Here is a 24,307-nt window from a genome sequence, read left to right as displayed (position 1 = left end):
TCTGAGGTCCTCAGTTAGCACAACACCATAAAAATGGCTGAAATGTCAAGCCGTGCTACCGTCAATGGTGTTACACATCAGCTATGACAGTTGAAGAGGAGTATGTTTTTGCCAATTTATCTCCATATTGACAGACAAACAAACAAAATAATTTGTGTTCTAGGGAGATGCGTTTGTCTGCTCTGTTTTTTTCTCCTAAAAAAGTGCCGACTTGTTCCCCTGCACTGTTGACCGTAACACAGTTGAGTAACACGGTTGAGTAACATGGTTGACTGTTTTGAAAGCGTTTTTGTGCTATTGATCCCTTATGTGTTGGAAAAATACTATGAACAGACATTAGGGATTATCTCTGGAGAAGGAAGTCTTCTGTAAGGAGGGTGACTAAATTCAAATCAGACGTTACAGGGATTTATGATGAAAAATGTGTCAGTCTGTATCATAGTGAATCATAAAATCCTACTTATGAAGCTCATCAATCACATCTTCTATATCAGTTGCACAGATTAATGACAACATTATTGTTAAGGGATATAAGCACTTTCAAACGTATGTTGTTTCAACTCTGTAGTATTTTTATATATGTTTGAAATGACATAGTATTTGTCCATAACACTGTTGACAAAATAATCAAGCAAATGTTCGCTTTCATTAGAGTATTTATCAAATGATTTAAGATTTAGCTTGGCAATTTGTTTGTTTGGAAACTTAAATATATACACTATGTAAACATCTAAGCTTAGGTCATTTAGTTGAAAAAAATATTGATAATTGACATTTTGCTTTTGCCAAAAGCACAGTCAAATCGTAGAATCACTCATAAACACACTCTGTCAGGTGAGCCAGGCCAACCACCCTTTTCTAGGCTGCTCCTCTACCCGAGAAGTCAGACAGGCACCAACAATGGCACCATTTTGGTTACGAGAATGATTACTTGTTTAGTGGTCTGAATGGTTTGTGTGTCTGTCCAGCAAGTCTGGTTTACAAAGTCATTAGATGTTGACACCAGACCAGAGGATGTTGAGAATGGGGGTTGCAGTGCAGTGAAGATGGGAGGTGTGATGGGAGTGAGAATTCGGGTGCCTATCTGCTGGCTGTGAGAATGCTGAGGATAAGATGTGCAGTGAGGATGGGAGGTGTGATGGGAAGAGGGAGTGAGGTGCTGGGTGTTTACCTACTGGCTGTGAGGCTTGTAAGGGGATGGGGAGTGTGATGGTGATGAGATTGAGGTTTTGGGTGTATACCTGGTGACTTTGAGGCTCATAAGTTGAGGATAGAGGATATGGTAGTAGTGAGAAGGGGGTGCAGTACAGTGAAGAGGATGTGAGGTGTGACGGGAAGAGAGAGTGAGGTTTTGGGTGTTTATCTGCTGACTACGGGGCTTGTGAGGGGAGGATGGAGGGTGTGATGGGGAGGGAAGTGAGGAATATGGTCTTCTTTAAAGATGGCCTTTCAACGTCATTTGATTAATATTGCTGTGTTCCCCATTGTTATTGAATGTGTTACGCGTTGGTCCTGTTTTAAAAAACGTTCTGGTTGCTTTGTTTCAGGCCGTTTTTGCAAGCCAGCAAGGTGGCTTGTGGAGATACGAGAGGGTGTTCCGTGTTTCTCGTGGAAATGCGTCTCTGATTGGCTCACTCTTCCAGCTCTCGTGGAAATGCGTCTCTGATTGGCTCAGTCCTCCTGTTCTTGGAGAGAATGTAATGGGAAACAGAGTCATCACTCTCCCGGGTGGTACTGCACTATAGGGGCGCCAACGGAGGTGTGCATGTGCTCTTTCGACAGCGACCCCTAGGCGAGCTGCAGGCACGGAGCAACCAGAGTGGGCTTGCTCTATGGATGAGGCTTTGTGCTGTGTGTGTACCTGAGAGTAGCAACCAGCTGATAGCTAAGCTAAGCTAGATTTCGGGCCACCAGACGTTGCTTGTATTGAAAACAAGCAGAAAAAAATTACTCTACATGTTTTTAGAAAAATGGGTCGACATAAACCTTTGTGGCCAACGCCTTCTTTCGACGTGACGAAACACAGAAAGGCTTTCGTGATTCGCTCGTTTCTCTGCATTATTTATGTCAATTGGGAAACACCGGGAAACACAGCCAGGCGAGGTGACGCACCGCTATGAGAGCCTTGCAAGTGAGTTTAACTTGGGGTGACCGTCCGATCTTCAAAAGGAGTGAGTAAAACTGTGTTTTATCGGAAGTTGGCCTTTAAGTTATTTATTCTTCTTTTTATTTATCCATTCATTGGCAATGACGTTTTGACCTCTCTGTCTTCCAAAGTGTGCGAACCTTTTTTCCAAAAATACGTAATCTTTTTGTTCAGCACCAGGGATTGTGCACAAGTAAGTCTCTACAAGTGAGGAATATTGGGCATAGGACTGAGGTGCTGGGTGTTTACCTGCTACGAGGCTTGTAAGGGGAGGATGGAAGGTGTGATAAGTGAGGAGCTGGGTGCTTACCTGCTGACTACACGGCTTGTAAGGGGAGGATAAAGGGTGTGATGGGTAGATGAGTGAGGAACAATGGGCATAGTAGTGAGGTGCTGGGTACCTACTGGCTGCAGGGCTTGTAAGGGGAGAGTGGAGGGTGTGATGATTAAGCAATAAGCCACGAGAGGCTGTGAGTTTCTGTTCGATTTCTAACAATCAAGAGCCAAATCGCAGTGTTAGATGTGGGGTTTTGGGTGTTTACTTGCTGGCTGCGTGGCTTGCAAAGGGAGGATGGAGGGTGTGATGGGGAGAGGAGTGAGGAATATTGGACATAGTACAGTAGTGAGGTGCTGGGTGTTTACCTACTGGCTGCAGAGCTTGTAAGGGGAGGATGGAGGGTGTGATGAGTGAGGTTTTGGGTGCTTACCTGCTGGCTGCGTGGCTTGTAAGGGGAGCTGCTCTCAAGGTCGGCCAGGATGCTGGTCAGCGAGTCAATCTCAGCATCAAGACTGGAGCGCCTCTCCTCAAGAGTCTTCTCTGGGACCTTTACACACACACACACATGCACACAAATACACACACACACACACACATGCGCGCAGACAGACAGACAGACAGACAGACACACACACACACACACAGAGAGAGGGGTAGAGAGATAGAGAGAGAGAGAGTGTGTTATTTGCAAATACTGCAATTAAATACTGCAAAGCTCTAGAGATCCATAATTCACGAGCTAGGCTTTCTCCAAGTCTATTCCAGCTGCTGAATTATGGCACATGCTCATTCTTGCGTGGAATTGAATGAGTCTGAGAAGAAGCAAAGCTCTAAATGTTTTTTCCCCTTTTTTACTTTCTCATTCTTCTTTCTTACCTAGTAGTTTTCTTCCCCCTGTCTAACATGCCCTCTTCTCTATTTCATATATCCCTTCCTCCTAACGGATTAGGATTTTAAAGCCTACCTGGTGTCACACCGGTTTGGGACTGCAATGGTAGGGGGTGGAATCGGCGGCCCGAAATATAGTGTGTGTGTGTGTGTGTGTGTGTGTGTGTGTGTGTGTGTGTGTGTGTGTGTGTGTGTGTGTGTGTGTGTGTGTGTGTGTGTGTGTGTGTGTGTGTGTGTGTGTGTGTGTGTGTGTGTGTGTGTGTGTATTAAACAAGCTTGAACTGCATCTCCATGGACACACACGCACACGCACACAAACACACACACACACAATCCCCCCTCCCCCCAACACACACACCTGCATTCTTTTGTGTTCAGCTAGTGAGGAGATTAGCTCCTTTAAAGCCCAGTCCCTCTTTTCAATCGGTCTTTTTCTTCTTTACGCTCTCGTTTTTTTCTTCCTGCTCTACCTCTCTCATCTCTCCGCTCTGCATCACTGACTGCCCCAAACCAAGCGTACATCTCCCTTCTCTGATTAGTACATTTAGATTTTTATCTTCAGACTTCACTCAACTTGACGATATCAAAAATTGAACAGGTTGAATCTTATCACAATTGAATAACGAGAAATTGGGATGAACAACACACGTTTTTCAATTCAAATCAAAATACACATATCTTTCCGTTCAGTTGAGACAACTGACTGCATCAATCCATACACATAAACTTAAACACCAGGATCATTATCCCTGGTTGGGAAACTATTATCAGTCAATTAAGGACAAAACCAAAACAACTGTCCCTCTTGTTTTTAAATGTGTGAGTGCCGCACAAGAGTACTCAGCGTTCTTCACACTGAAAGCTGCAGGAAATGAGGGGACGGATGAGACTAATTTTCCGATTGGACACATGATGGAGTCGGGGGGGCATCCCGAACTAATGAAAAGAAAATGACTCCTGTGTGCCCACCAGGTATGCAGACAACTGCACCGACGACAATAATGGGGGAAAATTATCCACCAGAGGTCAAAACAAACCCCTGCCAAGAATCTCATTTTATGCTAGAGCACAAAACATTCTCTCTGAGTAAAAGGAGTCATTACACAGTGCAAGGTGCAGTCAGTCAGTCCCAAACCAGTCTGTTAACTTTCCAACTTTTTAAAAAGTGTCTTTAATATCTGTTTTACACAAACATTCAACACATTCAACACACAACATTGTCTCTTGTGTTATCTCTTTTTTGTTTTGATTTAGTTTGCCATTTCAGCTTCTTGCCAGTTTAATGAAAAACTAGCCACTGTAATGCAGAGTATGGCACTGTTCCAATACCGCCCCAGCCCTTCCCAGTGAACGAATAAGCTGGCTCAATATTAACAGGCCCAAATCTCTCAACATACAGTAGAGTGGCGAATGACAATGGAGATTGACAGTGAGTTTAGTGGAAAACATCAAGTGTTTGTAAAATCGTGAAATGGTGGAAGATATGCTGCTAAAAAAACAAATAATAGATTTACAGAAGTATATGTAATGAGCAAGAACATGTGCAGTATCAACATTGACATACGGAAAAAGAATGATCCAAGACCCTGAGTGTCCTTTCACAAGTTTACATGGGTTTGTTGATCTTCTCATATTACATTTAATCCATCCAAGATAACAGAAGTTAAGTATGTTCCTATATTTACTTTGCTAAAAGCAGTTACTTTGTTTTATATAAAAACAGGATGTACATGTACAAAAAAAACTAAGGGAACAAATTATGACAAATGTGCTCACAACATTCTATTTTGGGTGTGTGATTACAACTCTTCCTAATGTACTGTCCATGTTAATCTCCCGTCATTGCATTTAATGAGGTAAGTGCACATTGCACTCGGCCCTCCATACAGGGACCTACACTCACAAATCACAGTAATAGTGTGCATGGTGTGTGTGTGTGTGTGTGTGCATGCGTGCGTGCATGCGTGTGTAGAGTTGAAAATCACAGGGTCACAGAGTTGAGGCCCACGTCACCCATTCACCATAAACGAGCAACATCACAAGTTCATCATCTCCGCCTCAAGCACAGGTGCCATGTAAAGGGCAAGCTCATGTCTCACACACCTCACTGTCACCTCTTGTTTTTTATCAATCGAGAGTGAGAGAGGGATCTTTAAAGAATCCTATCACTGAGTCATCACATCTTTCTTAGTTGTTTTGTGTGAAATGACAGCGGGATGCCAGGAATTATTTTTATAAATATTACAGCGGTGTGACACACTGTGCACACATACTCACACACACACACACAAACAAACAAACAAACAAAAAAACACAAGACATCCGGTTTCTAACCCATAAAGCTTTCGGGTATCCACTGAAAGTCATCCACAACTTTGGCGGAAGTGAGTTCATTACGAAACGCAAAAGAGAAACAAAATAAGATAAAAAAACAAAGCACACAATTCTCAGTGCTTCCTGTGGAAACTTTTTTCAAGCTTCATCCTCATACTTCTTTCCTCCAAACGAGAGAGAGAGAGAGAGAGAGAGAGAGAGAGAGAGAGAGAGAGAGAGAGAGAGAGAGAGAGAGAGAGAGAGAGAGAGATGATGATGAGATGAAGATAAGCAACATGAAATAATTAGACACTAGGTACAGTGGGAAGCCCTTCGCTCCTCTTCTTCTCCAAAGTTCCAGGGAATTTCTCTCCGTGGTGATAAAATGTATTTTTAGGCAGCTGATGAACGCTGCTGCCGCTGTCTGAAGTGCGCGCCTGAAGTGAGCAGAGTGGAGTGGAGGGAGAGAGGGAGGAAAAGGAGAGAGAGAGGAAGAGAGAGAGGGAGCCCAACATGCTGGTATAGCCTATGGGCCCTTCCGCACTCGCCGGATCAGTGACTGCCTCTCATTCTAACGTTATGTGTTTGGATTACCTGTCACAAGGCATTACGGCCAGAGTCTGCCGTTGCGCAGAGCCGTGCAGCAGTCGTAGGCATCTCAGGCGATGGGAAAGAGGGCGGTTACGAGGTGCACACAGCTTTGCCCTAATAGCCCCGGCTCATACCAACCCCCCACACACACACACACACAGCAAAACAGAAGTCAAGCTGACTAGAGAGGCATAACAAAGGCAGATGATGCTTTAAAACACAAGTGCAGCCGTCTTCTCTTTTTCATTTCCATCCTTTCATTCTCTTTTGGCTTTTTTTCCCTTCTCTATGTCGAAGAGTGGTTTCTTCTTCGCTCAGCAGGGCTTTAACAGGCGAGCAATTGAAAGAATGTAAGGGGATGAAATATTCAGGCTCTCCATGCAACATGCGTTCCCACTTTGCAATTGAAAGGCACTTTTCCTCCGCAAGCCGTGCAGACACAGACGGAGTTGACACAAAATGTTGTTTCGTGTCATCGAGGTCCAAGTGTGCACTGATTCGTTTGTGACGATAGCACAGCGCTTCGCGAACCATACGTGGAGGAGGTAGCGGGGCAGACAGGGTTGGAGGAAGCCGGGTAGTGTTGATCACTGACATGATGTTACTATAGTTACCAAAACCGGTCATGATCTCTGGTCGACTCAGACACAAAAAGGTCAATAAAGAAGTCCTTTGGTACTTCTACGGGCAATTACACAGTAGGACAGTGAGGGGCACTGCGAGCAACATGTATTAGTAGAGAGTGAGCGAGGGCCAGGCTCAGGCTCTGGCTTTTCAGATAGTGCAGGGTCTTACCCTTGCCTGCGTGAGACATAATTAAGATGTTGGAGGTTTTGAAAGGAATGAGTGTCATTCCCGAGGTGATTTAGAAGAAAAAGAGATCGGGCACGCTAGCAAAATAGACTCAAGAAAGAAAGAAAGAAAGAAAGAAAGAAAGAAAGAAAGAAAGAAAGAAAGAAAGAAAGAAAGAAATGTACAGAAAAGAGCAAAGTTAGCTCAACACCACACTACAAAAGGAACTATAAACCAATGAAACACTTCCATTTCTTATGCAAGTCCCTGATGGAACCACAGTCTGCAAAGCTATGCCTGCAGAGAAAAGACTCTTGTAGCTGCTGAGTTGGTTTTAATCCCTCTGTAGCCAACTCTCCCCCACCACCAATCACAAAGGGCCAAACCCAAGCAAGGGGAAGTGTGCTGGCAGGGCTGTGAGGGTCTAGGCAGTCTGGAGGGCAGCCGACTAAAGGCCCGGCATCTGTATCGGAGAGGCTTTTTTTACGTGCCTCACTTCCATTTGCTACTGTCTTGTCGATTATGGACGACAGAGAAATTTAGGTTAGGTTAGCCATTTGATTATTCATGTCTGCTGGTTCCCGGACCCGCACCCTGCCCTCTTCCTCTTGTTAGTTCTGCATAAGCACAGAAATTATTTAGCATCCGCCCCTTATTCTACTCATGAAAGATGTAGGAGGAATCAGAATAAAGAAGGGAAAGGGAAGACAGAGCTTCCTCCTAACAATGCTGCAGGGTGTGATGAGAAGTAGCAATAGTAATAAAAAGGACAAGGAAAACAGTCGGGATCAGGGATTAAATCCGCTGTATTGCTGATGGGGAGCTGGGTAGGAATACCTTTGTGATGGGCTGAATTAAAGGAAGTACAGAGAATGTTCATTCTGTTCCCAACCTCTTGGCATTGCCCCAAATGACTGGAGGCCCCGTTTATAGAGGCTTAGAGACTGGACTTCATGTACCCTTTGACAAATACACATGTGTGCGCACGAACATACACACACGCAAGTACGCACACGCGCGCACACGCGCACACACGCACGCACGCACGCACGCACGCACGCACGCACGCACGCACGCACGCACGCACGCACGCACGCACGCACGCACGCACGCACACGCACACACACACACACACACACACACACACACACACACACACACACACACACACACACACACACACAAACAAATCCACGATGCAAAGTTCATATTACATTATTACAAATTCGTAGCCTATAGAAGAAATACAGGGCGACCTCCTCAGTGATGGTGGAATTTGGTTTAATTTTGATCAGGCCAGAGGAGTCAGCAGCGGCTTTAGGTTGAGTCCTCGCAGCTACGTCAACAAACGGTCTGATCCCCGGGGTACGGCTTCCTCCCTGGGCGCCTACATGTCCGTGGGAAAGGGGATTCGACTCCACATGTTCCCTAGCCAAGAGTGCACATACGTCTGAACATACATTGAACATACAGTATCTCCTCATTTCAGCACATGTGTAGACTGTATAGATGGCAGTCGAGTTCTATTGATTCCATCAGTGTGCGGAAATATCAGCGGTGGCATATGTGAACTTACTAACCAAGTGCCAACGTTTACATTTATGCTAACTGAACGGACACAGGAAAGAACAAAGCGGCATTAATGTATATGAAATGATTTTTACACACACACCGACCTTTGTTTTCTACACACATACCTACTGTAAATCAACAGCAATGTTGTCTGGCGTTTGCTATCAGTTTTTGCCAGGCCCCATGACTAAATCACCTGACAGGTCCCCTCTCTCAACACATACGGTATGACGTTACATTACACTTAGCTGACACCGTTATCCAAAGCAACTTATTTTTTTCAGGGTATTGGTTACAATCCCTGGAGCAATCTCGGCTTCTACGCCTTCCTCAAGAGCACTTCAGCCATGACTGCAGGTGTCGGTAGTGGAGCAAATTGATCTGACCCGTTTGTCCCCTGTTGCCGGGCCTGACTCCACTTAAAATAGTGCTCCTGATAGCCAAATGATCACCCCTAACTACCCTCCCTCTGCACCACCACCACAACCACCAGCACCACCACCCAAAACAACAAAAGCTACCTTGCATTGGCATCCATGTCCAGCATAGCCTGAGCTGACCAGTATTACACCGAGATCCAGCAGGGCCCTTGACAAGAGGTGGGGGTAGGTGGAAGCTGAGACCCCGTTAGCCGACATGGCGATTACAACCGAATCAGCCGCTAAGCCGGCAAGTACACGTGTGTGTGTGTGTGTGTGTGTGTGTGTGTGTGTGTGTGTGTGTGTGTGTGTGTGTGTGTGTGTGTGTGTGTGTGTGTGTGTGTGTGTGTGTGTGTGTGTGTGTGTGTGTGTGTGTGTGTGTGTGTGTGTGTGTGTGTGAATGCGTGCATGCCTGAGTGTATTGTTAACCTGGCAAAAAATATGTGAAAGTAAGCTGAAATGGTCAAAAGTGAAATCCGATATATGAAAGTACATAAATGTTGGAGGGTAGAGAGAGAGAGTGACTTTGTTGTTGTTGTTTTTTTCTCTCCCCTTCCCCTGGTGAAAAGGGAGGGTGAACGCAGCACTGAAGAATGCCAGGGGGCAAGATTCCCCAGCAGCCTAAATGTCACGAGGGATGCCAGACGACATGACTGAGGTGAACCAACAGGGGTCAGTCTTCTCTGTTCTGTTACCTGCAGTAGTGAGTGCCAAGGCCCAAATTTGGGCACAGAGAAAGAACACACATGAGAACACACACACACACACACACACACACACACACACACACACACACACACACACACACACACACACACACACACACACACACACACACACACACACACACACACACACACACACACACACACACACACACACACACACAAGCGCACGCACACACACAAGATTCTCTCTCTCTCCCATGCGTGCTTGCTCGCTCTCACACACGTGCATACGGACACGCATGCACGCATGCACGCATGCACGCACGCACGCACGCACTCACACACACACACAGCAATCTGGAGGGGGGGCATCTACAACGGTACAACGGTATACAGAGCTACAGTATGAGTTTGTATTGGACTTGGAAAGCAGAGCACGAGGATCTCACCTGAAATCCTAGTGGGGAGTCATCCATCTGGGGTGGAGGTGGGAAGCTGGAGGGTGATGGGAGTCCACTGGGATCAGCAACAGGTGGAGGCGGGGGCGGATAGTCACCTGCAAAAACATCAAATCAATATGTGGGATTAGCATACAGTACACACACCTTCAAGATGGTGTAGTTACCTGAAAACAAAATATACACAGTATATGCGTATATAAGGGATTATCACTTTGGCAGTCCTTGTGTGTGTGCTTCTATGAGCCTTTCACACAAAGAGGATCCAGAGAATCCCTATGCTATGAAATGAAGAAGATACCTGATTCATGGTTATGTACTGTACAGCAAGATTGTGGTTTGGGTTACATTGAAAAGCATAAATGCAATAGATGTAAAAACGCAACCGAAGGTAAGTCCATACATGGCATTGCAATACCAAAAGAAATAAAAAAAAGAGTAGCAATCTGAAGCATTTCAATGATTAATGATTTTCCCTGTGCAAGATCAAGTGTGTGTTTGCTTTACACATGATGGAGTGTAGGCGGAGAATGTTGGTACTTACATCCAGCGAAGCACATTGTACCCAAGCAGATTACCAAAAACATAATTGAAACAATTTGCTAAACTACGAGCCTGTAAGCTGTGGTAAGCAGGTGTTACCGCAGATTGGAAATGTAAGTAAGTTGTGCGCGAGTGCTGTAAGATGGGGTTTATTTTCATCCAGCCAAGAGAGCCAGCGTCAACCAGCCAAGTTTCTAGAATGAAGTCTATATAGGCTCCAATGCTAATCTGCGGACTGGATTGCGCCTGACTTGCTTGTTTCATGAAGAACAAGCAGCAAAGCTTGCCAAATTACATTCCAATATGGCTCGCTGCCATGCCCGACATTCGACCGAATCATCTGACCATGCACCTCTCTTTTTAGACCAGATATCACAGGAACAGGTTTTGCCCTGTTAATACTTTGATCATGGCTATTTAAAAAAAAAAACAACAACAACTTGAACAACCACTACTACTTGAACACTACTACTTGAACTAACACTAACCAACATATAGTACATGTGCAGTATACACACAGACATTCAGACACACACAGAGACAAAGAGACACTCAAACACAGAGAGAGATAGAGAATTGGCTCATAAGTGCTCTTTTTCCGGAATAAAGTGAGAAAATAGGACAGAGGGTAGGAGGAACAGAGGGAGATGAAAACAGAGTGATATAGTGGGCATGAGAGAGAAGAGAGCTGGAGGCTGGATGGAAGGAGGGTTTTATCTGTTTTCATTACAATCTAATTGATGTCATCAATGCAGCGTTATCTGTCTACTGACCAAATTAATTAAGGGAACTTTAACTGAGGAGAGAGGAGAGGAGAGGAGAGGAGAGGAGAGGAGAGGAGAGGAGAGGAGAGGAGAGGAGAGGAGAGGAGAGGAGAGGAGAGGAGAGGAGAGGAGAGGAGAGGAGAGGAGAGGAGAGGAGAGGAGAGGGGAGGAGAGGACAGGAGAGGAGAGGAGAAGAGAGGAGAGGAGAGGAGAGGAGAAGAGAGGAGAGGAGAGGAGAGGGAAGGAGAGGGAAGGAGAGAGGATGGGAGGAGAGGGGAGGAGATGGGAGGGGAGGAGATGGGAGGGGAGGAGAGGAGAGGAGAGGAGAGGAGAGGGAAGGAGAGGGAAGGAGAGAGGAGAGGAGAGGAGAGGAGAGGAGAGGAGAGGAGAGGTGAGGTGAGAAGAGGAGAGGCTGCAGTTTAGGGTAATTCTGGGACCACATGCTTATGACTTAAAAGGAGACATCTGTTGAAAAAGTTGAAGTTTTTAAATATGAAGACAAGTTGGTATGTTTGCTGGCAAGCAAAACATGCTGCCTTCCAAAGCAAAGCCTGTTGCATTCCAAACTTGGTTATGTCTGTCATATCACATATATCAAAGAAGTTCAACAAAGATTATTTACTGGAGCAGATTATAACCATCAATGCAATGCTTTTTAAAGCATTAAAAAGCTCACAGTAGCCCCACACTTCCTTGGTTGCATAAGAAGGGCTGTGACATTTATACGGTCTGATTAAAGGACTCAACAAAACAAAGCAGAATTTGTTTGACATTTTGATATTAGCAACTGTACATTGTGCTGTGGAGAATACATTTTCACAGTTTTTTTTAATTTTACTGAAGTCGTATAATGCAACCCAATCACATGGTGCTGGTATCACTGGATCATTTGTAGAAGCGTAATACGTACATCGTGTTTGCAATGATGCTTTATCAGCCCTTTGAACCAGCACCCCCCCTAAGGCACCACTATTAGTAACACATCAGTAACATTATTTTGACTGTGGTGGTGCCTTTGAGTGCAAACACAACTGGACTCCCTGTGTGAGTGCAGGCGGAGCAGAGCGGGCAGAATGTGACATCTTGCACTGTGGGATCCTCAGGGCACCACGTGAACGCTTTATGTAATAACCCTCTGACCTCATATGACACCAAACGCTGCACTCGACCTCTTAAGGCTTCAGTGAATGAGAAAGATTTATAAAAAGCGTCCATCTGTCAAAATTTTCTTTTTTTGGTCAATTCCTCCTTTATCTCTCTCTCTCTCTCTCTCTCTCTCTCTCTCTCTCTCTCTCATGCCCTCTGCCCTTTTTGTGCCAGCCTCCCTCTTACCACACACGCACACGCACACGCACACGCACACGCACACGCACACGCACACGCACACGCACACGCACACGCACACGCACACACACACACACACACACACACACACACACACACACACAAACACAAACATAAACACACAATAATACAAGTCACTTGTAAGCTGTGACCCTGAACAAAATTAATACACCGGGTTCTGTGTACGTCTCCCTCGAAAACATAAAAGTTGCTTGGGATTCCTTATTTCAGAAAACATGAAAATGGTAAATGTTTCAGACTGAGCAGCCATGGTTAATTAAAGAGGGTGACTTAGTGTGTGTGTGCGTGCGTGCGTGCGTGCGTGCGTGCGTGCGTGCGTGCGTACATGCGTGTGTGTGCATGCCTGCGTGCGTGTGTAGGATGAGGACAGTGTGTGTGTGTGCGCACGTGCCTGCATGCATGAGTGTGCTTAAGTGCGGCAAGAGGGTGGCATTGAAGTGCATCTTGTTTCTGCCTCTGTGTCATTTGCGGTATCTGCCTCTACCTGGCTCCATCCACCTTGGTGGACAACACTGGCCAGTGCAGGCAGAACAGAGGCAGATGGGGGCCTCTATAGGGGTGTAAATCACAGCCTCCATGACAATACGATTCAATATCGATATCTTATTATTCGATGCGATGCGATTGGATTATTTTTCATACTTAAGAATGCCCCACGATACGATACAATACGATTCGATTCGATGCAACTTTTGATTTTCCAATTACTTTTCCACTTCTTTTATGTTATGGAGCTAGGGCATTGGGCAGGGGCCAAGGATTGCGATATATTGATACATTTTGATTATTATTTATACCCCTAGGCCTCTGGCAGTTGTGCTGCCTGTATACAGGGACCCAGCAGTAAAGCACACACTGTCACAGCTGCTACTGCTGCTGGTACAACTTGGCCTGAGTACCATGGCACACTCAGGACCTCAAGGACAAGAACCAACATAGAGAGAAAGTGGAAGCATCCGTCTTTCCTTGAAAAGGAAATAGCCACTCAACTCATCGTACATGCACACGCACACATGCGCGCACCGCACACACACAAACATCCAGACACACACACACACACACACACACACACACACACACACACACACACACACACACACACACACACACACCACACACCACACACACACACACACACACACACACACACACACACACACACACACACACACACACACACACACACACACAGGACAATGTAGCAGGACACAAACTGCACAGTTTGAAGATAAAACATTTACAGCAGATAACGGTAGTAGCACACTTTGGAGCAATGTGATAGCTGTGGGGGGAACTGTGGTGTTGTTTTGTGAAATGTCAGTAGTGCTGTGTAGAAAGCTGTAGTAGAAGGTTAGTAGTGCTATATGTACAAGAGTACTGTAGTCATTGAGTGGAGTATTAAGTGTTCAAGAATAAGCAGTTGTAATCTAAAGACTTTCAATATGGTCACCATTATTAGGCATACCATGTGTCACTAACGCAACAAAGCGGGATCAAGTCCAGTCTCCTAAACAAGCACGACTTTCCCATAAACTCCATTCAGCCCCACTAGTCTCCTAAAGTGACATGGCCACGCCATATGATGGCAGCTGAGAACCTTGCATCACATTGATTCTGCAACTAATTCCTTATGAACTCATATCCCTTATGAGTCTCTTCCTTATCAATCGTCTCTGCTCGTGTGACTGGTGTGCTGAGCGGCTTTGCAGTCTGTGAAGAGATTCACATTCACTCAAGTCACGATATCCCAATAGTTTAATTCTAAGCAGCTGCAGATTAAAAAACAAAACTCTTTGTGACTAGAGGCTTGTTGCACTGTGTTTTGTGTAGCGCTGAGAGGAAGGCAAGTCCTGAACTTTGTGTACATTGTACTGTACAATACTGTGCGTGGTGTAATCATCAAATAGGCTGACTGATAGAAAGGACTCTGGAGTATCTACATACAGTGCACAAGATAACACAGTAGCTGTGCAAACACACAGATAAACATGCTGAGGACACATACACACAGACACTCACAAGAATACACACACAAGGGGACGCACACACATGCATTCGTGCACACAGACTTGGCCTTGCACTCTCTGAGACCCACCCACCCACACACACCCACAAACTCAGACACTGCCTCAAATACCTTGAGTACCACAGAAGTGCATACACACACAAACAACAGCCTGTTTTACTAAGGGACTTAGACATGCACACTCATTCACACACATTCTCTCTCTCTCTCTCTCTCTCTCTCTCTCTCTCTCTCTCTCTCTCTCTCTCTCTCTCTCTCAGGCTGTGACACCAAGAAATGGTATTCTCTCTCTCTCTCTCTCTCTCTCTCTCTCTCTCTCTCTCTCTCTCTCTCTCTCTCTCTCTCCATGACTGTGATTCCACAAGACTCCACATGACAGCTTGTCCTCATGTAACGTAAGGTCAAGTACTCTCTGCTTCCCAGTAACACCAGAGGCATACACTGCAGTATGCACAATGTGAAAACGTGTGTACACTGTATGTGCATTTTTGTGTGTAGCTGTTTGGTGTGAATGTGTATGTGGGTGCATCTGGTTACATGGGCGCATTTATGTGTAGATGTCGGAATATAGTATATTTCAGTCGGTACACACATAAAAAATGACAATTTATGTTGGTGTGTATTTGTGAATATTGATATTGATTTGCAATTGATTGTATGGGTGGGTATGTGCATTTCAATCTGTATGTGTGCACACGTGTGTGTGCATGCATGCGTGCCCCTTTGTATGAGTGCGTGCTTGCGTGCCTATGTGTGTATGTTTGTAGTAGGAATGGCCCGCTCCTGTCTTCACATGGCAACAGGCTCCCTGTTTGTTATGGGAGTCGTTCTGGAACAGTGAGTGCCCAACGGGCAATGAAGGTGCGTCACCAACGAGGAGACCAAGCGAGATGACCTCTTCACTGTGTGCCTGCCAGTACCAGTGTCTGTGTGTGTGTGTGTGTGTGTGTGTGTGTGTGTGTGTGTGTGTGTGTGTGTGTGTGTGTGTGTGTGTGTGTGTGTGTGTGTGTGTGTGTGTGTGTGTGTGTGTGTGTGTGTGTGTGTGTGTGTGTGTGTGTGTGTGTGTGTGTGTGTGTTCATGTAAATAAGAAACAGCTGTCTCTGTTGACCTGCTTCTCCCTAAATGGAGGCCTGCGTGCATAACTTCTGTGGAATGCATCTTCTACAGGGGAATGGAGTGTCCTGGAGCAATATAAACTTCTAGGATAATGTTTTCTGTGCGTGTGTGCGTGCATGTGTGCGTGCGCGTGTGCGTGCTTGCATGCGAGCGAGCAATGGAGAGGTCAGGTGATTGATGGGGGGAGTTGATGTGCTGGTTGATGAGGGGTTGTAGTCCCCCAATTCAAACTTTTTCACGAGGAGGATGGAATGCTTTGGCTCATGATGGATTTGTATCACCTCACGGCACGGCTAACTGTACCGTTTTCCCTCCAAAACAAATGTGTCTTGCCATATTGAAAGCCTTTAGAGTCTTGCCAATATTTCAAAATGGTGCAAACGTGCTTTTTGTATTTTTTGAAAATCAAGTCCAAAGGTTTGTTCTGGTGCAGTAGTCGTTTCTACTCCATGCTTAAAATAAACAAAAAGTTATACATCGAAGCATCTATCACAAGCTCAACTTTGACGAAAGAAACGGCTTGCACCAACCTCCTGTAGATCCATCAGGCTATTTGCAATGTTTCAGTCATTACACTTGACAACAGCAGTGAACACTCCATCAAAAAACTGCTCAATTTAAAGAGTTCATCATGTATTCACTAGTACTTTTAATGTTAACATTTTAGTTTCACCTTTCATCTCTGTATTACATGCTCTTCAAACTGCTGTGTTTAACCAACAATGCAGAAGCACATGAAACCAGCAACCATTATCGAGAGTAAATGTGGGTGTGATTAATGAGAAATAAATATAGTGTGTGTGTGTGTGTGTGTGTGTGTGTGTGTGTGTGTGTGTGTGTGTGTGTGTGTGTGTGTGTGTGTGTGTGTGTGTGTGTGTGTGTGTGTGTGTGTGTGTGTGTGTGTGTGTGTGTGTGTGTGTGTGTGTACAGTGTGGCCTCTCGCAGCCTTATTTTGTTTTGGTGGCAAACTAGCACGCGGTTGGAGTGGAACAGCATGCCCTCTGCCGTGAGTGCGTCACTGCCCACATTCAAGTCTGAAGGTGGGCAGTTCTTTCCAGCTGCTTGCCTTACTTGATAGTGTGTGTGTGTGTGTGTGTGTGTGTGTGTGTGTGTGTGTGTGTGTGTGTGTGTGTGTGTGTGTGTGTGTGTGTGTGTGTGTGTGTGTGTGTGTGTGTGTGTGTGTGTGTGTGTGTGTGTGTGTGTGTGTTCCTCTCCTTCACCCCCTCCCCTGGCACACCGACAGGGCCAGTGTACTCAGTAGCAACATAGTATTGACGGAGGAAGAAGAAGAAGAGAGAGGAGGAGAACGAGAAGGAGGAGGAGGATGGAGGAGGGAGGAGGTCCCTGTGACCATGAATGAAGACGGTTCCATTTGCGCCGGCAGCGAGACACGAGCCCCGGGCGCGCCTACTAATGAGACACGCTGCGGGAACACCTACTTAATACGACAACGTTCCCCACCGACTTTATTGAGCAATTACGCTCGAGTAGCAGGCTTTGTACAGGGCAGAATTCTAATCAGTAATTAAAGTTATTTGAGAGGGCCAGAAGAGGTATAATTGGTAATCAGAAATAAGAGTGTTGTTAGCCGGGTTTGATGAAAGGGAGCCAGGCACTGGAGACAACCAAGCCCTGGGAACTCTTGTGTTCTTTGCATGTTTCTTTTTTTTTTTTTTTAAAGACAGACCAGTTATGCATACACGCTTAAGATCAAAGCTACTGATTCAAATTACGCAGACATTGGTGCTGCTGAAGTGACATTGAGGTGAGATTTTCAGCTGAACCCTCAGCTCATGGCAGGCACTGAGCCAAAAGCGTAACTGTGTAGTTAAGACCGGTAATATGGTCCTTTTTCCCCCTCAGAGTCAACCTGTAGCTCCACAAAGCCACGGCGCTGTCACAGCAGGACACAAATCTGTAAATTTGAGCATCTCACTGCCTGACAATTATCAACGGTTTACTTTCACAATGTCTCTGCTACTTCTGTGTGCACAGTGAAGTATCTGTATTCGAAACTTGTGACAGCACTCCTGGACAGCTTCTGAAAGCTACGAGACACTTCATGTCGCGGTCACTGTTCTTCTGCAGCTCACATCGGCGTGTACCCACAGCCACAGGTCGACAGCTTATGTTGTGTGAGAGCTTCAGGCAATATTTTAGATGCCTTTTGCAAAAAAAGGGACTAGAAGTGACATTGACAGTTGAAGGGGAGTGTCTTCTTGGCAATGATGGGGGTTGAGGGGTGAAATGTCTTGCTGTCGTGCCTGGCCCACATGTTGTTAGTGTTACAGTAAGCTGGTGGTTTTAATGGAGCTTTTTAAACGGTCCTCCTACACACTTGATTTACTGCTGCGAACTTGAGCGGCGCCCCGGTGTCACCAGCATTTATGGAAACGGCAGTAAACAAAAGTCAAGTGCGGGGTCCACCGTCATGAAGGCCCATGTGGCACTGGAGAAGGCCCTGTGCTGTGCCGGCTTTTGTGGTTGCCATGTAAATACACAAAAGACCAACCCTAGGCCTGCCCAATCCATCAGGGGATGCTCAAGTGCTATTGGGGCGGCTTTGTCATTCAGCCGTCCTGTACCTGTGCCCTGGACTATTACAAGATGTTTTTATATATATAAAAAACTGATAGTATTGAAATGAACCCACTTCTTCCCCAAATCCAAATCTTTCAACTCATTAATTATGTCACATGTATTTTTGTAAATGTTTTTGCTCATGCATTTATTTTTTGGAGAGGGCTGCTTCTCTTCTTCCCATGAAAAGGAAAAAAAACGGTTTTGCTCAGAATAAGAGAATGTTTAACGGATATTGAATTAGAATTTTTTTTTTTGCCTCGGTTGGCAGAAACCTATAATCCCTGTCAGACAAAAGAGGGGGATAAAGTGTATCATAATGACCAGTGTGCCATTTAGCTGTGTGCCGCTATCTCCGAGGAGCTTCCTCCAAATGGGCTGCGGCACTAACCCATCTAAACACATTGTTTCATCCGTAATTACAGAGAGGAGTATTATTTCACCTCCTTCTGGAGATGCGCGGCTAGAGAGGAGCATCGAGGAGGCTCAGACCTGCTCTTAATTAGCTATAATATAAAGCTGGCTGATTTACGCATGCTCTTGGCTTGAGATATTGTATGCGAGGCAGTGGATTTGAGGTCTCTTTGGAGACATGCTTTTTTGGAAGCGCACCGGAGCCGACCAAATTGGCTTCTGTGGAATTATTTTTTTTTGGGGGGGGGGGGGGGGTTGTGTTGTTTTCTTTCTTTTTTTTTAAATGGAGCAGAAAAAAGTGGGATTCCACAGTGACGGGAAAACGGAGAGAGATGAAAGGACAGAGCAAGAGAGAGAGAGAGACACACACACACACACAGAGAACAAGAGATATAGAGATATAGAGATAAAGATTGAGGGAGAAAGAGACAGATGGACAGAGAGAGAGGGAGAGAAAAAGACAGAGACACGAGAGAAGTAGCGAGAGAGGTAGCAGAAGAGGGAGAGGGAGAGAAAAAAACAGAGACGAGAGAAGTAGCGAGAGAGAGAGAGGTAGCAGAAGAGAGAGAGGGAGAGAAAAAGACAGAGACGAGAGAAGTAGCGAGAGAGAGAGAGAGAGAGGTAGCAGGAGAGAGAGAGAGAGTGCAGGAAAGAGAGAGACAGAGAGACAGAGAGACAGAGAGCGAGAGAGAAGGCAAAACAAAGAAAGCTGAACATTTACCACCACAAAGGGGGGACTTAAACCATTGTGTTGAGCCAGAGTGAAACAAATGCGGAGACAAGGTGATGGGCTTGGGCTCTGGTTCTAGTTGGCACAGATCCCTGTTAGAGCAGGCATGTACGGATCCCTGTCAGAGCCCAGGTCAGTTTCCTGATAATGTGCTTAAAGGTGCACTGTGTAATACTTTTAGCAGTTTATTTCCAGAAAATTACATGTTTAGCTACAAAACTTACTGTAATTTAGTCATACTAGTAAATGTTGGTTTATTATTTAGTTAATATGAAAATATCAAATTTGGCGATATACAACACAGTTTCAATGAGCAGCATAGTTGCAATACATACTCTGGCCTCCATCCTACAAAGTGCACCATTAAGAGCCCGCAAAAAAGAGCTGGCATATCGGCCGTGGGGCAATGAGCAGGGCGATCTGCATTGGGTGTGGACCTGTGGTCCTCTGACAACTGTGTAGGTAGACTTGATGTCCTGCACCTTCACATCGGATGTGAACTTTTTTGTTTAACTCAGACAAGCAAACACACAAGTCTTTCACAGATAAACCCCCTCAGAGCACCATTTATCTTTTGATTTGATTACTTTATATTAACCATTTTCCTTCTTCACCCGCCATGGAGAGGGCATTTTATAGAGCAAATGCAAAAAGGGTCGGCGTCTGGCAAATAAGATATGAGACGGCCGTGTGTGTGTGTGTGCGTGTGTGTGTGTGTGTGTGTGTGTGTGTGTGTGTGTGTGTGTGTGTGTGTGTGTGTGTGTGTGTTTGTGCACACCGCAGTGCTAGGGCTAACATAACATCAATACCTATAGATGTAGCAGTTAACAGCCTCGCCCACTGCACAGGCCTACTTGCTCAACAGAGAGCAGTGCTGCCCCGTGAGCTACTTCGCTGGCTCTGAAAATAACTGAGGAATGCAGGCCCCTGTAAGCCAGCGAGACCCTCCACCCCACCCTCTCGCTGCCCTCTCACCCAGGCCCAGGAATGCTGGGTAATTTAAAGCAGACAGGTCACTGAGCAGGTGAGGCACGGTGGGCTGCAGTTCATCTGAGGATATCAACCCACCAACCAGGGGAGGGGGCAGGGTCCGACTGCAATGTTGTGCAACTTCCATTTTTCTTTTTTCATAACATGCTTTTGCCCTTCTTATGTCAGTGTTCCAGAGCTATAGGAATGATGTATGACTTTGCACTGCTAGGTACAATTCAAGATCAGACAAAGTACTGTAATGGAAGGCAGAATATAGGCATGAAAAAAATGATCTACACCTAATTCATGGAAGTCTCTAACTAAACCAATGAATAATACCTTTTACCACTCTCTTATGTCTGAAGCCTACAGTAGGTTAAATATGATTACACAATACAGAACTAAAGTTACTACTACAAAATGACCAAGGTATGAGTGGACGGCATGCATTCTGGCATGCTCAACAACGCACATGGCAAGAACACATGTGGATGTAGCGTGGTGGGTGGGGTGGACACTGGGGTGGGGAGCAGTGGGTGGTTCTTAGTGTGCCTGTGTAAGGAGACAATCCTCCTGCAAGGACAGAACAGACTCATGCGGAAGGCCAATGGTTTCTATGGGAACCTTCAGACTGAGCGCAAAGTGCAACTTTCCTGTGAATTCTCCACATGAAACTCATGTGGCAAAGCTGACATGGCAACCATTAGTCAGTTTGCTGTTCGGGAGCTTGGCAAAGGAGGGTGGGTATTTTTTATTTATTTTTTTTAAAGCAAAAGGACATCTGATTGTTCAGAGCAGATCATTAGCCACTGTACGCGCAAAAACATCCCGTTGAACAGCTGCACGACTGGTTTTTGATGATTTGGACAGCTCCTCAATATGACTCTTGACAGCTGTCTTCCATAAGCTTATCCCACCAGATGACCACAATAAAAGAAGATTATCAGTGGCTAGACAGTGCAGCTAACAACCTTAACACTTCCTAAAACGTACCCAACCCCATTTCTTCTGGCAAAACATTGCATAGATAATTGCATCATAAGTAGTGTGTTGGCAAATATGTTTTGTATGTATGTATGTAAGTATGATTAAGAATACATAGAGGGCATTTCATACTTATAAAATCGTTTACTGATGGTAATCCTAATACTCTGTCAACAACACAAATAAACGTCATCCCATCTCAGATCGGATGACTGACATATGGCTGACCTTGTTTAAAAGATTCTCCATCTTAATGTGTGACAAACGTCCTTAAGACGTGACAAGTAAATAAGCAGTCTGACAGCTTTCAAGCTGGCCATCAGCAAACACCAACTATAGACATCTTGCACTCTTCCATCAAACTATTCACAAATGATTCTCTGTGTGTGTGTGTGTGTGTGTGTGTGTGTGTGTGTGTGTGTGTGTGTGTGTGTGTGTGTGTGTGTGTGTGTGTGTGTGTGTGTGTGTGTGTGTGTGTGTGTGTGTGTGTGTGTGTGTGTGTGTGTGTGTGTGTGTGTGTGTGTGTGTGTGTGTGTGTGTGTGTGTGTGTGTGAACTCGCACGTTTCAGGATTCCAAAATCAGAAATTGCATTGGGGATAAGAGTTCAAGCCCATTATTAATCACCTACTGGCAATCAAACTGTGTTTTTTATGTTTTTGAGACCCAAGTAATTCTTTTAAGAAATCAAATTGGAGATATGGAGGCACAAATTACTTCTACTACTTGGACATTAAGTAGGAATGAAATTGGATCCACACACCAATATGTGTAGCTCTCATTCCAACAGCAATAATTCCTTCTTTGAGGGGCTTTCAAGACCACGGTTTTCCCTTCCCTATTCCTTTCTATGAAGCAATTTAAGTTGAGTAGATAACATAGCAGGGGTTATTTCTTGTGGAATTATACATGCAGCAGCCCACATTCTTGCAAGTTGTTGAGTTTGACAAGTTTATTTTGTTAATTTATGATGAGCACAGTGTTTCTATGATGAAGCATGCATTAAAATCAAAACCAGCTAAAGGGCAGGGTCTTGGAATTATTTTCCCATTGGTTTTTCCACTACAGTCTCACATCTTTGCAATGCAAAAGCTCCTTCCAATCATTTATTTTTTAGTCACTATGAACACACAAAGCAAACTCTCTAATAGTTGAAAAATATGTGGGATATCCTTTCTCCAAAATAGGGGAAAACCTGCCTCACAAGCGTGCATTTCTATTAAAAACAGTTTTTACTAAAACTTGATCTCTCACATTGTATATGGAAAACACATTCCCAAGAATTGGACTCAAATATAGATTTTGGCTATCTGGTATTCAGGCAAGCACTTGTAAGGCCAATACATCAAGAAGTCAAAAACGGATCCACTATTGCCACTTGAGGCCTTGAGTCTAAATTTTAATGGACACTTTGGCAAATGAGAAATGTTTTTTCGGTTTCACATCAAAGCTTTTCAGAATTTTTAAAGAATTTTCAGGTGAGTGTGAGTGTTGCTCTTTTTTGGCAAATGTAAGCCAGCTCAACATTTCAGCAAAACTTTTAGCAGTCTGCTGCATTGCACGTACTCACTCACGCACAAACAAACGCATGCATGCACACATGTATACACACACACTGTTTCTTATTTACATGAACACACACACACAACACACACACGCACAGACACAGAGAGAGAGAGACACACACACACACACACACACACACACACACACACACACACACACACACACACACACACACACACACACACACACACACACACACACACACACACACACACACACACACACACACACACACACACACACACACACAAAGTTAACAGCATTTTATACAGTAAAAGAATAGATCCCCTGGGTGCTCTAAGGAAAGCAGAATAGAATCGCTCATGCCTCTCCCATGTCAGGAGATTGACCTTAATGCGTTGGGGTCGTTATAATGCTCGCTACATATCCCTGTCTGTCTAGGAGTTCCTGGAAGGCCAGGATGATATCAACAGCTAGCACTGGACATATAGGGGCAGCTGTGTGTGTGTGTGTGTGTGTGTGTGTGTGTGTGTGTGTGTGTGTGTGTGTGTGTGTGTGTGTGTGTGTGTGTGTGTGTGTGTGTGTGTGTGTGTGTGCGTGCGTGCGTGCGTGCGTGCGTGCGTGCGTGCGTGCGTGCGTGCGTGCGTGCGTGTGTGTGTGTGTGAGAGAGAGAGAGAGAGAGAGAGAGAACAAGAGAGAGACATAGAGCAAGAGACAATGAGAGAGAGAGAGAGAGAGAGAGAGAGAGAGAGAGAGAGAGAGAGAGAGAGAGAGAGAGAGAGAGAGAGAGAGAGAGAATATATATCTTCTACCCCATCTTTTGGTGTCACGGCCTGAGATGATGTAGAGTACCTTCTACTTTTGACATGGCCTTCGACCTTTTTCCAGAATGTGTGTGTGTGTGTGTGTGTGTGTGTGTGTGTGTGTGTGTGTGTGTGTGTGTGTGTGTGTGTGTGTGTGTGTGTGTGTGTGTGTGTGTGTGTGTGTGTGTGTGTGTGTGTGTGTGTGTGTGTGTGTGTGTGTGTGTGTGTGTGTGTGTGTGTGTGTGTGTGTGTTTCTCTCAGGTATCTTAGGTCAGTTATATACTCATCGCAGCACAAAGCAGAACAGAACAGAATCACATCATGTCCACACATATCAGAATCACATCATGTCCTTCTAGT

General features: G+C 45.1%; 1 protein-coding gene across 4 annotated transcripts in view; it reads right to left on the bottom strand.

Moving 5' to 3' along the window:
* The window catches only part of lpp (LIM domain containing preferred translocation partner in lipoma), a 232,562-nt gene that overhangs the window by 106,641 nt on the left and 101,614 nt on the right, over nt 1-24,307 (bottom strand). For all 4 annotated transcript variants that reach the window (XM_063201661.1, XM_063201662.1, XM_063201663.1 and 1 more), the window contains 2 exons: nt 10,116-10,222; nt 2,854-2,970 (listed from right to left, as the gene is read on the bottom strand). In XM_063201661.1, coding sequence (XP_063057731.1) covers nt 2,854-2,970; nt 10,116-10,222 — 224 coding nt within the window. The remainder of the gene's footprint in view (nt 1-2,853; nt 2,971-10,115; nt 10,223-24,307) is intronic.

This window comes from Engraulis encrasicolus, chromosome 6 (assembly GCF_034702125.1).
Source record: "Engraulis encrasicolus isolate BLACKSEA-1 chromosome 6, IST_EnEncr_1.0, whole genome shotgun sequence".
Lineage (NCBI taxonomy): Eukaryota > Metazoa > Chordata > Actinopteri > Clupeiformes > Engraulidae > Engraulis > Engraulis encrasicolus.
This window is presented reverse-complemented; position numbering and strand designations above follow the sequence as displayed.